This window comes from Gossypium hirsutum, chromosome D05, assembly GCF_007990345.1.
Source record: "Gossypium hirsutum isolate 1008001.06 chromosome D05, Gossypium_hirsutum_v2.1, whole genome shotgun sequence".
In the NCBI taxonomy this organism is placed as follows: Eukaryota; Viridiplantae; Streptophyta; class Magnoliopsida; order Malvales; family Malvaceae; genus Gossypium; species Gossypium hirsutum.
The window spans coordinates 15,485,821-15,501,250 of NC_053441.1; the positions used below are offsets into that span (position 1 = coordinate 15,485,821).

Sequence of the window (15,430 nt, forward strand, 5' to 3'; positions counted from 1 at the left end):
TAATTTTGAGTCAAGACAATGTGGGTGATAGATCTTTAAATTAATGCAGCTCATCAACTATTTTTGGTCTTTACTTGTTGTTTGTCTTCTCTATTTTCTGCTTATATTAATGTCACTCCTTATCTCCTGTATAATCGTAAGCATGAGTCTTGATTTGATATGTTTATCAGTACTTAATCATGCATCCTCACTTGATTAATTGATAACTCAACGCCAAAAGGAAAACCTAATCTCATAATCAACATCCAATTTCTTTCTTCCTATTAATTAATAAATAGGGATACCTACTCATGAAAACATCAAGAACAGGTGGCTTTTCAAATCCTTTGTCTCTTTCTTATGCACAATGCAACCACAAGAGGACAAATCAAGTTAATTTGCTGGTTATTCTGACAAATTAACGATGACCCCATTAAATAATACTAAATCAATCCCAAAGGGTTTGAAATTAAGAGAGACACGGTTTAACCACGCATAAATAATGGCTGAGTGTATTCCCCCCCCCCCTACCCGGCTTTCAATTCATCCATTATTTTCAATCCTTAAATTTAAAAATAAAAATAAAATAAAATAGATTTTTAATGTGTGTATATGTAATAGAAAACTGCAGCAGGCAAACTTGTATTCATGGAATGGCTGGCTGTTTGAATTACGGGATGTTAGAGTTTTTATTTTATTTTTGCCGTGTTTCATGTATGCTTTTTTTTTTTTTAAATATGAAATAAAATATTATTAGTTTAGACTTATTTGGGCCTTTAATATTGAGCCACGCAGTTAGCTCCAGATAGTCAACGAAAAATCTACAGTCAAATTTGTTTTTATTCTCCAATGTTGATTTTGTTTTAATTTTGGGTTTTTGGAAATTTGGATAGTTTAGTGTGAAGGGGCATTGACATTTGACATGCTTTCTTGCTACCTTAACCTGTAACCAAACCCTAGACCAAGCAACATATATATATATTAACATTATTTTTAAATTCAACTGTAATAATATTAATATTAATAGTATTACTATAGATTCAACTATTGTCCTAAAATGTTTAGCGTCGACGAGCATATGGTTCTAGAACAGGTAAATCAAAAGTCATAAATTATTATTTTTCATTAATTAATTATCTTAAGCTTCCTTGTATCCATTATTCATTGGTTCACTTTTGTCATAATATATGTATCTTTAAAAGCTGCACAAGAGGACCGAGAAAGTTTTTGGTGGGAGGACTGACGAGGAACATGGGGGGTGTCGTCGTTGATGTTTGAAACAGAGGGAAAGGTTAATTTTTATTACCTACATCCGTTGACTGCTACTAATATTTTTGGACTTGAAAAGCTCCTAATATTGGGAAAAAGTCTCAACTGGTTTTAACTTCAAAATTCATCAACTTTAGATCTAATTCTTGAGAAAATTCAATCCCGATTTCTCTTTATATATTTTATTTTGTCATGTATCAGAAAATTAGAGTTTTAGGGAAATGATCATAGCAATCACATGCATCTAGAATATTATTAAAAGGTTAAAATATGATATTAACCCTGTACTTCTCTAGATTTTTGTATTTAGTCCCTTTACTTTAAAAGTTAAACTTCCAATCCTCCTCCTACTTTCTAATTTAAAAACTCTAATTTCCATCAAAACTTGTCAACTTAACATGTTTATTTTTTGACAATCGTATACAACATCGTATGAGGATAGTTTAATCAACATACCAAATTGACAGATCTTGACGGAAAATACTAACAATGTTAATGGTAGGATTGAGATTTTTAAATTAGAAAAAGTAAGAGGAGTTAATTTTTAACTTTTTTAAGTACACGAATTAAATTTCAGATCTTGTCAAATTACAGAGACTAACAGCATATTTTGACCTTATTAAAAACCTAAATTAGCAGTTGCATTAAACAACTGAAATTTGACTTCAAATTTGGTTTGCCATTAACCGAGAAAAAAATTGGTGAGTTATCAGTATGTTTTTCTTCCCTCACGTCTGCATCGAGTGCCTTTTCTTTTGCGATATATCAAAAATAGCTGTCATTAATTAATCCGTCAAAATAAATTACTAATTGAACATTTTAGTATTCACATTCATCTATCTAAATTATACTATTATAAGCGTATTTTATCTTTTAATTTTTTTTATGTAAAATCAATAAAAAATTAAACTTAACAATCTTGAAACATTATAATATTTTTTGAATAATCTTATTATAAATTTTGATTATATCGGCTCTTTTTTGATACAATACTTAAAACTTCCTATAATTCCTCCCCAATCCATTAATAGGAGAATAATACACATGCCCATCAAGCTAAGACTCATTAGAAACATTATAATTTTTAAAACATGAATTTTAACGGTAAATCACCGATGGAGCAAAAATGAAAATTGATATCAAGTCTTCGATAGAGTTAAATATTCCTATCTTATGTTCAAAAAAGAGATATATAAATGCATGTGAACTAGTTTGGCAGTGTTACATGAATTCCAAGTCCAAACACATGGTTTTGGCTAAAGAAGAAAATTCAGAAGAAAACGTAGTACATGTCGACGTCCTTTATTGTTTATGTTTTCATTGTTGGATGCTAAAGTTGTTGAAAGTATCGCAGCGTAAAGAAAGGAAACTAGTTTTTTCTATGTATAAGTTGGAATACAATTCGATTTAGTCATTAACTTTTGGCCCTTCATTCAACATGTTCCATCCATTTTCAAAGGTAATCATAAAATAACTAAGAAAGAAAAATGCAAAACAAGGTCGTCACTGGAGGTTGAAAAAAACCCTTCTGCCGTCTGCCGCGCGCATTCAAAATACGAGACACCAATAGGTGTGATTATATATGGAAAAATTAAATATAGGCTAATATAGTAAAATAAGCTTTTGATTTTTTGTCATTTTGTTTGATAAGTCCTTATACTTTTATTTTACACTCAGATACACGTAACAAATTATCCTTAATCTTTAACTTGGATATCCTTAACCTTTAATATATACCTAAACAAAACTCTTAATATAAGGGCCGATTTAAATATAAATCAAACTATAGGGGCTTGTTCGGAAAAGAATTAGTTCAGTGTGTCTTTTAGTATTTTTGGCCTTTTAATGTATTAGTAATAAGTGATCAATAAATCAAACCATGCACCTAATCCATCATGTAATATTTGAATCTGCAGCCACCCTTTTGTTCTTTTCTTAGTTGTCTTTTACCTAAATCTTAATTTATGTAAAATTTTAATCTAATGTCTAATATAATATATGAATTTTAATTTAATATTATTATATTGATAAAATTTTAATTGGTTCAACAGTTGACAACAATGGTTAAAATTTTATATTTACACCTCAAAGTCAATGGTTTGAATTTTAGCTATTACATCTCATTCCCAATTCGTAAGCTTGTAACAGTATAAAATATTGTAGACTTTTAATTGTAGACCATTTTTAGTATGTATGTATTCGTTTACTTTCTTTTTTGAATGAATAAAATTATTTGTATATACAATATGTAAGTGTAAAATGATAATATATGGATGATAATATTACTGATTGGTAAAATTTGAATTTAATCAAAATTTAATTTATACAATTACAAAAGATCAAAATTTATATACATCTTATTACATGTTTAACCAAAGTTCATGTATAATGGTGAAATTTATAATATATATTTTTATAAATTCACGCGAGGTACAAATATTAAATCAAAATTTTATATGCCAAGTACTCATAAGTCTCAGAATTACTAAAGTTGTTATTATTATTATTAAAAAAAAGCCTAATGGTCAAGAGTGTTGGTCTGGGTTCGAGTTATGCTACTTGCATTGATTGTTCGGGCTTTACCTGTTATTATAATTCAAAAAAAGCATCCTAAATTAAAAAAAATAACAGCTAACAAAAATAGAAAATTGATTTAGAATTTATTTAATTTAGCAGTCAAGATATGCTTTAAAATATAATGATCAGTTTGGGTTTTTATAAACATGCTTTTTAATATATTTTTTAATTATCATTTATGAACATGGTTTTAATAAGTAGATAATAATAATAATTAATAAAATTTTGATTCACATCAATTATGAATTCGATTTCTAAACAACCCTATTCCTACCTTATTATATAATCCTGTTTTGCAATGTAAAAAAAGAAAACTTCAAATGCCACAGAATATTCCAAATCTTTAGCACATTTGTTCATCTCATCAAAGCAATTATTGATGTTAATAAAAAAATAATATTTCATCATAAGTTTACCAATGGAACCTCGAATATTATTAAAATGTAGAAAGGAAGAAAATTCATTCAATTTCTTAAATAACAAATTAGGCTAAGCTTTGAAGGGCAAGTTACAACCTCCAGTGTTGTACTTTATTTGAACATTTTAATTGTAGACTTTTTCGCTTTTGAGTGATTTTTGTTTAAAATATTAAATTTTAGAAGCTAATTAAAAATGATAATGGTCCTGCTACTGTTTACACCAGGCGAAACTGCAAGTAATAAAAAAAATAAAGGACTCTTTCCCACCGGTACACAGTCAACATACTGAAACGAGAGTCTGACGCTACATGATAGGGCCAACGACAGACCAAGCCACGGCCCCACCGGGTCGCCAGTCATACGACACCCGATCCGTCAAATTCGTTGACTTGGCTTGGAGCTCCATTCATTTCTCCGTGGTTGTAAAATAAATTGATTGAAGTTCTGTATGGGTAGTTTTAAATTTGGTTCTTAGTTGAAGTTAAATCTAAAAATTGTAAGTCCGTTCAAAATAAATCGTGAATTTCAAGTTTGGTTACTTGAATATGGAATAAGGTGGATGACATATGGTGTCATTTCCGTGGCGTAACATTTGCTTGTAAAATTAATCACGTGGAAGGCGCCGCGCCCTTCGGGCGGTGTATTTAATAATATACGGATTTCTTCCCTTATTTGTTGTGTTTTTTTACTTTAAATTTATAAAGGAAGGGAGTCAAAACTGTTTCTTGACGCAATAACTCCATATTTTCGGTCCTAAGCTCTCTTGTCCACACCCGCCTACCGTCTCTCTATTTTTTACTTTTCAATTATTATTTTTATTCTAACAATTAATTACGTTTGACAACAAATTTATTTTTTTCAATTCTAATAAAAAAATTCTTATCCAAACATTTATTCATGAACTACTTTATGATTTTTTTCTATGAATAATTTTAATAATTTAATATTGAGATAAGAATTTTGGTTTTATACTATTTCATATATAAAATTTTGGTTTGATTCATTTTTCATAAATCACTAATAATATTATCGAGCTAGTACAATTTTATGTTGAGATATCACATATAGAAACAAACGGACATGAATAGAAATTTTAAAATTCTTAACGGACACGAATAAGTTTAAAAATAGACAAACGAATATAGAAACAAAGATGTATTCGTTCAAATTCAATTCATTTACAATTCTATAGATAAGTTAATTTTTTAACTTTGATTACTTTATAGAATAATTTTGAATTTAAATTATTTTTAGGGTAAATTACAAAAATAGTCACTTTTGTTTACCTCAAATTATATTTTAGTCACTTATGTTTAAAATGTTACATTTTAGTTACTTATGTTATCATTTTGTTACGAAGCGGTCACACTATTGTTAAAATTCATTACCTCCCTAACGGAAGTCGTATGTGGCAGTCCAAATGGGTTTTAAATGCCAACTTGGATGTCTAGTTGTTGGGATGAAAATAGGTTTTTAATTAAATAAAATTCAATTTGGACTGTTACGTAGGACATCCAAGTTGACAATTAAAACTCATTTGGACTACCACGTAGGACCACTGTTAGGGAGGTAACAAAGCTTAACGATAGAATGATCACTTCGTAACAAAACGATAACGTAAGTGACTAAAACGTAACATTTCAAACATAAGTGACTAAAATGTAATCTGAGACAAACAAAAGTGACTATTTTTATAGTTTACCCTTATTTTTAAGTTAAAAGCTATCAAGCTGCTAATTAAATGTCATCAAATTTTGAAATTGGAATAAAAAAATGATCAGAAATTCGAATTAACTTTTGGTCAATTGTCCGAGAAGCCAAAAGAGTAATGGGCTAAACAAAGTGATGTATCCGATTCTTAGGATGAGTTTGGATGGCAGTGTATTTATCTGTGGTTAGTGTAAGAACAGCGATGGCAGTGAGATTAGATATTGTAGCAATACTGTAACGTGAAACAAAAAATAAACTAAACGCATCGCACCGCATCACCCATCCAAACCCATCCTTAATTATTTCAGTCGTGGTTGCCTTGGCCTTTTTATATTTAGTTTCTCAGGGTGAAAATAAAAGGTGGGGTTCAACTTGCCAGATGGCAAGCTGACGCACCATCTGACGTAAAAACTATTGAAAAATAAAATCCCGTCAAATTATGAAAAATCCAAAATTGTAATATGTATGCTCCAGCTATCTGGTCTACGTTCCAAACCCCTTTTTATTGGCGACCCCTTTGCACCGGCAAGAAGACTTGAAAGACTTTGTAACACATATTAAACACCTTCCCAATTCTCATCCCTCCATTTTCTTTTTCTTCTTTCAACTCCCCATCTTTAATTTGGTCTCTTTGATCTGGTTCAAGTCTTGTTACTGTTGTTAGGTTATTTATGGAGAAGGGATGGGGCCTTACCCTTGGTAATTCTGATCCTGTGTCTAGTTTCTTCCACAACAAAACTAATTCCACCGCTGGACCTGTCTTCAGGTTAAAACAGCACCCAGACATGTTACAATTCCCTGTTAGCCTTGCTGGCTCCAGGGAGGACCGCCCTGGAACCTCCTCTTCCTCCTCACCTGCCTCCGATGACAACCGGGTGGCGGTTGATGAGGTCGACTTTTTCTCCAATAAGAAACACGGGGTTGTTGATGAAAAGAAAACCGGTACTGTCATCGTCAAGACGGAGACTACTTCTCATGGTGGAGACGGTCCAAGCTCTGATCATTTGGATGTAAATGTAAGTGTTTTATTTTTTATTCTTCTTTTAAAAAATCGTAAAAAACAATTAATTTACAGTTAGACAAGATTATTGACGATAAAGCTTGTTTTGTTTTGTTTCTAACTATAGACTGGGTTGCATCTTCTTACGGTTGATGATGGGAAATCATCGGAAACGGAGGATAAGCGAGAAAAGAATGCGGTACGAGGATGTCTCTAAACGTGAAACTTTTTTTTTCTTGTTTTTTGGTTCTATATGAATCGTCAAGCTAGCTACATATATGCCCAAGGAATCTTCGCCCACTGAATGACAATTTTTTCACTTGATTTCAGCTGGCGGAATTACAAGCTGAGTTCAAACGTGTGAATGTTGAAAATCAGAAGTTAAGAGACATGATTAGTCATGTCAGCAACAACTACACTGCTCTCCAGATGCACCTTGTCACCTTAATGCAACAACACAGGAACCGTGAAGCCAAAAGCACCCAAGAACATGAGGTGATTTTATAATTCTTCTCTCAAGTTAGTATTCTTTTTAGGATCATAGGAACTGAGCAAAACATAGATATCTAGTATCAGTTGTTATTCAAATTGGTGACATAAATATCTTGGATGGATTCAGATTCAAGAAGTGAAATCCGAAGTTAAAAAAGATGAGGTGGTAGTGCCTAGACAATTTATGGAACTAGTCCCACATTCAGGCACAGCTGAAACAGATGAGATGACTCATCCTTCATCAGAAGAAAGAACGCGTTCAGGGTCTCCTCCGAACAACGTGGAAGTTGCATCCAAGGATTCTATCAAAGGCAGAAATGAAATTTCTCAGTTTAATCAGGAGGAGCGGGATGGCAAGAGAATTGATAGAGAAGAAAGCCCAGAATCTGATGGCTGGGGTCCTAACAAAGCCCAAAAGCTGAATCCTGCAAAGCCAATTGAACAATCTACAGAGGTCACCATGAGGAAAGCTCGTGTTTCTGTTCGAGCTCGATCGGAAGCTCCCATGGTATGTTATTGTGAAGATTCCAATCGATGGATATGAAGTTATTGTTAAATTGTTTGGAAACTAATCTATTGATTTGTTAATCTGATACAGATCAGTGATGGGTGTCAATGGAGAAAATATGGACAAAAGATGGCGAAAGGAAACCCCTGTCCTCGAGCTTATTACCGATGCACCATGGCAGTTGGTTGTCCTGTCCGAAAACAAGTACTTTTCAATCTTTTTCAATGATGTCTTGTTTTGAATTTTGCCTAGATTTATTTGTTTCAAGGCCAGAAACTGATTGGTATATTCACGGTGATGATCAGGTTCAACGCTGCGCTGAAGATAGAACAATATTGATAACAACATACGAGGGCAACCACAATCACCCACTTCCTCCAGCTGCCATGGCAATGGCATCAACAACATCAGCAGCAGCTAGCATGTTGCTTTCAGGGTCAATGCCCAGTGCAGATGGGATCATGAACCCAAATTTGCTTGCCAGGACCATCCTTCCATCCTCCAGCATGGCAACCATTTCAGCTTCCGCTCCATTCCCAACTGTAACATTGGACCTTACGCAATCACCCAATCCTCTTAAATTCCAAAGACCGCCTCCCCAATTCGATGGCCCTTTTCCGGGCCAACCCCAAAACTTAGCCTCACTTTCTTCCCCTCAATTGCCTCAAGCTTTTGGTCAACCACCGTTTAATCAGTCAAAATTCTCAGGCCTGCAGTTGTCTAAAGACATGGGGTCTTCACAGTTGGGCCACCCACAATTGCAGCAGCCTCAGCTTCCCACGCTGGCCGACAAAGTAAGCGCTGCCACTGCTGCTATCACCAATGATCCTAGTTTCACCGCCGCCCTCGCTGCTGCCATCACCTCCATTATTGGTGGTGCTCGCCCAAATAGTAGCAGCAACACTTCCAACAACGACAACAAGTAATGCCAACACCACAAGGAGCAGTCAATAGATCAGTAGGTTTTTTTCCCCGTAAATTATTTAGAGACGACTTCTTTATTGAACCCAATTTCCTTGTTATTATTATTTTTTTCTCAGTGTTCTTTAATTGGGGGATTAGGTGGAGATTACATGTTTATATCTTTTTGTACTTTGTTATGGGACAGGGTTAGTAAACCGTACCCAAACTTCATTCTTTTTTCTTATTGCTGCTTCATTTCAATAATCCAATTCAGAATTTCCAAGTAAAACTACACAGAAAAACATGTCCATAATTTCCTTTTCCAATGCGTAATGCATCTAATTTCTTAAATCCATTTTTTAACTTATTTGTCAAGAACAATAAACAATAATATCTTCACAACAAGGTAAAATGATTGAATGCTACATTTACAAGAAAACAAAAGATTAATCTTAAAGAATAATAATAAAAATAAAAAGATTATTACAACTAACGTAAAAATAAGATTCCTAAAAAAAAAACCAAAATGAATAATTTCTCAATTGGAATATTATTATGTTCTGTCATAAACAGTCAAGAAAATACGGCTACCACCGTTTGACACGTAAATCATTTGTACGAGAAGAACCAGATGAGAACCAAGACAGTGGACGTTAGAACGAGACTTCCAGGCAACAACGTGATTGCATTGAAACGAAAATAAAAGAAAACTGAAGAGGATAATTATTACCATTAATTATCTTTGGGGTTGGTAAGAGGTCAAACATGTTCAATGAAGAAGATGTCGGGTAGTAGTATCGTGGATTGTGGTGAGGAACAATTTATTTTATTGGACAAGTGAGATACGACTGTTGACTTTTGGATCCCATCCCACTTGATTGACATATGATCCAGACCTGCCATGTTCCACGGAGGGGGAAGTGGGGGGAGGGGGGGAACCCTAATGTCGAACTTCGTGGGCATGGTGTAGGTCGCACCGTACCTCAGCCACCGTACAATTTCTAATAAGTATTTCATAAAGTTTATCAACTTAGAGCCTTCAGCGTGGGATTCATCACGCCCCCACGTGCTTCCATGTGAACGTACCGGCCCTCTCTCGATCCCTTTAATGCTTTCTTCTAGTTCTAGGGACTTTTATTATAAATATAGAGATGGATAAATTAAGATGGTGAAATCTGTTGCACCATGCATGAGTTTCAAGCCGCCTAGCTAGAATGGTGTTAGTACAAAGTGGGTGTCATGGCATTGATTACATCAATCCTATCATTGTCACGTAAAGTAATAATGTTGCATGAATTCCGTGTGGTGCGAGCGTCGGAGATTTTAGGTTTCAAAGGGTATTTAATATTAAACTTGAAAGATAAAGGCAGCCATCACATGGTATAATTTCAAGTCTCAATGTTGAATGTCAAGACTTGAGACTTTATAAAACAAACTAGATTTGTATATTGTCATTACTTATCTCTAATTTCATTTCCTTTTATTTTTCTCAAGTGGAACAATTTCCACCGCCTTTGTTTTAATCTACGAATGGGGATAAGATCTTTTTATTATAACAGAGAAAAAGAAACATCTTTCCCTTTTAAAAGTACACTCATATGGTACAAAACAACTAAATATTTGATCTAGTGACAGTCTCGCAGCGTATGGGAGGTCCAGAGTCATGCTCCACCTAAAATGGTAATTATATTTTGATATTTTAAAAATCATAAAAGTTTAATTTAATTCTTTAAAAGATTATAAAAATATAGACTATTAAAATAATAAAATTGTATTTTTAGTATACAATTTAATTCCAGTTCCTAAAAATATTTTCAGTCCCGCCACTTTTTAGCAGCATCGTATGTTCATCTAAAAAATTTAAATCCCAGGATTGAATTATAGGAACAACTCTATGAATTGCTATAATAATTTGTTTTTACTAAATATGCATGAGTTAACTGTAAGTGTATAAAAAAAAAGAAAAAAATACAATAATTTCTTAAACAAAATATAGGTAAATTCCAGTTAATATTCAGCCCTCCATATATATTGTCTTAGTTTATATGTATGTATTTATGTTCTTTAATAAGATTTAGAAACAATTAATTTCGTAATATAATGATAAAATATTTTTATTGAAATAATGTAGCAATTAACATTGGATCTTGAATTTAATCTCCCTTTCCCAATTTAAAAAAAAAAAAAAAAAACACCCTCAAGTTTAGACTATGTTTATGGGAAGAGAGCGCTCTCTCTATTTGGGAAGGTAAGGATGTGCATATTTTATATTATATATAAGTCCGTTTTATATTAAACAAATGGATTCAATAGAAAAGCGATATAATGGGCTAAAGCAAATATATATATATATATTATGAATTTAAATAATATAAAATATTACAATTAATAAAAACACTTTGAACATCCAATAGAATGTTTGTTATTATGTTTTTAATTTGTGTTGTTATTAATATTATTTTTAATGTGATATTGCCATTGTATTTTTTTCACACAAAAAAAAAAGTTACAAATTTTAATTAATTCAATCCAGTTAATTATTTTTGAAAAGGTTTCGGTACAATTGAGTCCAAGTTGTGGTCTATTGGCCTCGTGTTCACTTTCTTCATAAATAACCTGGGTTCGATTCACAATTGTACCAAAAACTTTGATTAATTGTAACATCATTAACACCCTAAATCGGGATTAGTGCTAATACAAGATGGCATGTGTTAGAATTTCGGAATGAAATAAAATAGGAACTACTAGTCTTAGTAGATAAGATAGTTGGATACTGGAAGAAATTGAAAAGAATTATGTATTGAGAGAAATAAATCTAAGCTATTGACTAAATTGTAAATGAGTAAAAATTAATGGGGCTAAAATGGAATTAAGTAAAAGTAGGGGTTAAAATATAAATTTAAAAAAGTTGAAGGATCAAAAGTAAAAATATTCTAAAAGTGGAAAGGACCAAATTATAAATAAATTAGTAAGTAGGGACTAAATAATAATTTAAGTGTAGTGATATATGAAAGTAAAGTGAATTTTAAAGTGAGAATATAGTGACTAATAAAAATGGGTGAAATTGTAAAATATGCAAAAATAGAAAAGTAAGGTAAATCAATGTTTTGATGTTGGAACGAAGCATTATGAGAAAGTGAGAAAGTGTGTTATGTTTCATATATGAGGGAAATAGTATTATAGTGTTTATTGAATTTTTATAATAAGGATTAAATTGAAAAGAATTTAAAATATGTAATGTTCTGAAAGGTAAAGGTGAAGCTAATTTTGTTATATTTGTCCATGTAAACAAGATATGAGCTAGTAGGATATAAATGACATGCCTTTAGAAAATATCTGTAACACCCCTTACTTGTATTTGATACCGGAATAGGGTACGAGGCATTACTAGAACACATACACTTATAAACATGTTAAACAGAGTTATAAAATTTCATTCAAATTTAAACTCTTCAAATTTTTAACATGCTTTTATAAATCTTCACGTTATAACTTCAAAATACTATATTTGTAACAAATAGGGCTTCTGAGACCCAATACATACTCATGTAATCCAATACTTCATTTCCATTTCATTTAATTCACGATTCTCCAGTTCACGATTCAATTCAATTTCTCAATCCAATACACATTTCAATACCACAATAATTCATTTAATTCAAATAATATCATTTGCAATTTCCATTTAATTCACGTACAGTTCAATTTCATTAAGTTCAATACTAATACATATTTATCGTTTAACTTAACGTCCACTTTTTGCGTCATTTTACACTTCAAGCTTGAACTTAGTATTTCGTTTCCTTTCCACTCCCGTTTCCTATGCATATCACACAAGACATAAATATATCATTCAACCATAGTCGCAAGCTAGTGCATTTAAACATAATCTTTTTTGGAATTAACCACATGATAAACCATTTCACTAGAGATTACATAATTTAAACCTTACCACCCTGTCATGATCACAAGTATATTTCCATTTAGGCACTTATCATTTCAATGCATAACTTATAAGTTTAACGTGGCATAATCCAGCCACAACTTGACCAAAGCCTAAGCATATGTACATCAAATATGTTAACCAAATAAACATATAGCATAAGCATTATAAGTATGGATAAGCACCACATTTATTCATGTATCAAACTTACCAACATGAGTTAATTCATAAACCTTTTTTGGCATTGCTACCTACCAAACCATATACCAAGTATACCACATATACATACTATGAAACTTTATTTTCTCATATGAACTTTAACCATAACTAATAATGCACAATTATAAACATTATTTCTTTTCAATCGTTTATCGATTATAATCGAGCATATGGCCAATTATACACAAATCATCCATATGTTCTTCCAATTTTCCTCCTCCTCCTCTCCATTCCACATCCTTAATGTACATAACACCCTTAGAAATAACATTGTCTATAGTTTCACTATTCACTTACATGTATACTTAAAACTGTTTCTCCGAGTCAGAGTCACTAAATTTTTTTTACCTGGAGCTACAGAGCTCCAAATTAAGAAATATTAATTTCCCCGAAACTAGATTCACATATCTTATGACCATAAAATTTTCATAATTTTTTGTTTATCCAAATAGTACAGTTTATTCTTTAAAGTTTCCCTTATTTCACTACTTGACAATTCTGACCTCTCTTCACTAAAAATCAATTATCTCATTGTACAGAATGCGAATATTATTCTTGTTTATTTCTCTTGAAAATAGACTCACTGAGGATTCTAAATATATAAATTTTATCCTGTAATTATTTTTTTATAATTTTTAACAATTTTCCAAAGTCAGAACATGAGATTCCAAACTCATTCTGACTCTATCTAACTAAAATTCAAATATCTCAAAATATATAACTCTTTTGCTTTCTATGTTTCTTTTATGTGAAAATAGACTCATTCAGATTCAATTTAATATATTATTCAGCTTCTAATTCAATTTCCATCATTTCTGGTGATTTTTCAAAGTCACACAACTGTTGCTGTCTAAACTATTTTGTTGCTAAATGTAATCTTTCATAATTTCACTTTTTCACTTTCAATCACAATTTAATTCAAAATTCACTTTTCCATTTCTAAGTCGATATTCAATTCAATTCCACACCTATATTCATTATTCAATTACACTTAGTCAATTTCCTAATGAACACTTCAGAATAATAACAGATACTCGGTGGATTCAGCACATAGCAACTACCTTATTAATCAATGATGTTCGGTTCACATAGTAGCCTGCACATAGTACTACACACGTGATCGAAACTATCTGGTACGCATAGTAGCCTGCACATAGTACTACACATGCGACCCATCATTTCGGTACACGTAGTAGCCTGCACATTGTACTACACACGTGACCATCACTTTCACTTTTACATAGTGGCCTACACACAGTCCATGCCACACATGTGATCATTTTTGTCACTTCATTTGTATCCCTTTTATTCCGAAGATTCATTCGGGAATTTTTCTCTTTTTCTCACTTTTCTTTTTATTGATCAATTTCAATTTCTCGTCTTTCTTGATTTATAACAATACATTTAACTTATATAACATTCACACTATTCATTCCAGTCCAAAAATCGTACTTTGGAAAAATTACAATTTTGCCCCTAAACTTTTGCATATTTACACTTTTTCCCCAAAGTTCGGAAATTAAACTCCATCTCTTATTCTTATGTTTTATGACATATTGAACATTTTTCCCTTCTATGGCAACATCAAATTCCCACTCTAACACTTACTTATGAACATTAGGTATTTTTACCGATTATATCGTTTTACTCGTTTTCACTTAAAAACGCTTAGCAAAAGTTGTTTAACATAATTTTTAGCTTCATATTCTACCATAAAACATCAAAATAAACACATTTCACCTATGAGTATTTTTCCAAATATAAACCCTAGGTTAAATTATTGTTAGAAATAGCTAAATCAAGTTACCGGGACTCTAAAAACGTAAAGAACATTAAAAAAGGGGCTTAGAATCACTTACTATGGAGCTTGGAAGCTTGAAAACCCTAACCATGGCTTCCCCCTTGCTAACCAAAATGCCCTTAATGAAAAACTTTGGAAACATGCCTAACTATGTCCATTTTTGTCCATCAACTTAACCAATGGTCTAATTACCATATAAAGACCTCCAATTTAAAATTTCATAACAATTGGACACCTCTAACATATAGAACTCAACTTTTGCACTTTTTACAATTTAGTCCTTTTGACTAAATTGAGTTCCCAAACGTCAAAATTTTCAAACAAAATTTTCACGAAATTTTCACGAAATTTTCGTGAAATCGTAGACCATAAAAAATATAATAAAAATAAATTTTCTCTCGAATTTGTGGTCCCGAAACCACTATTCCGACTAGCCCCAAATTCAGGCTGTTACAATATCTAGTGCGCTCTCTATTTTATTAATGCATTTTAGTGCCACTGTTTTGTTTATGCACTTTGGTGCTTCTCTACATTAATTTCTGTATATCCCGCATGTTCTGTTAACTCTACATTAGGCATACGTTAAAGATTAAAGGACACAATAAAACAA

The 15,430-nt window shown here is 31.9% G+C and overlaps 1 protein-coding gene across 1 annotated transcript; it reads left to right on the forward strand.

Moving 5' to 3' along the window:
* Window positions 1–6,460: 6,460 nt before the first annotated feature.
* On the forward strand, window positions 6,461–9,101 carry LOC107905910 (probable WRKY transcription factor 31). Its single transcript, XM_016832698.2, has 6 exons — window positions 6,461–6,970; window positions 7,082–7,153; window positions 7,285–7,449; window positions 7,574–7,954; window positions 8,045–8,158; window positions 8,260–9,101. The coding sequence occupies exons 1-6, from the start codon at window positions 6,626–6,628 to the stop codon at window positions 8,878–8,880; spliced, it is 1,698 nt and encodes a 565-aa protein (XP_016688187.1). The 5' UTR covers window positions 6,461–6,625; the 3' UTR covers window positions 8,881–9,101.
* Window positions 9,102–15,430: the final 6,329 nt, after the last annotated feature.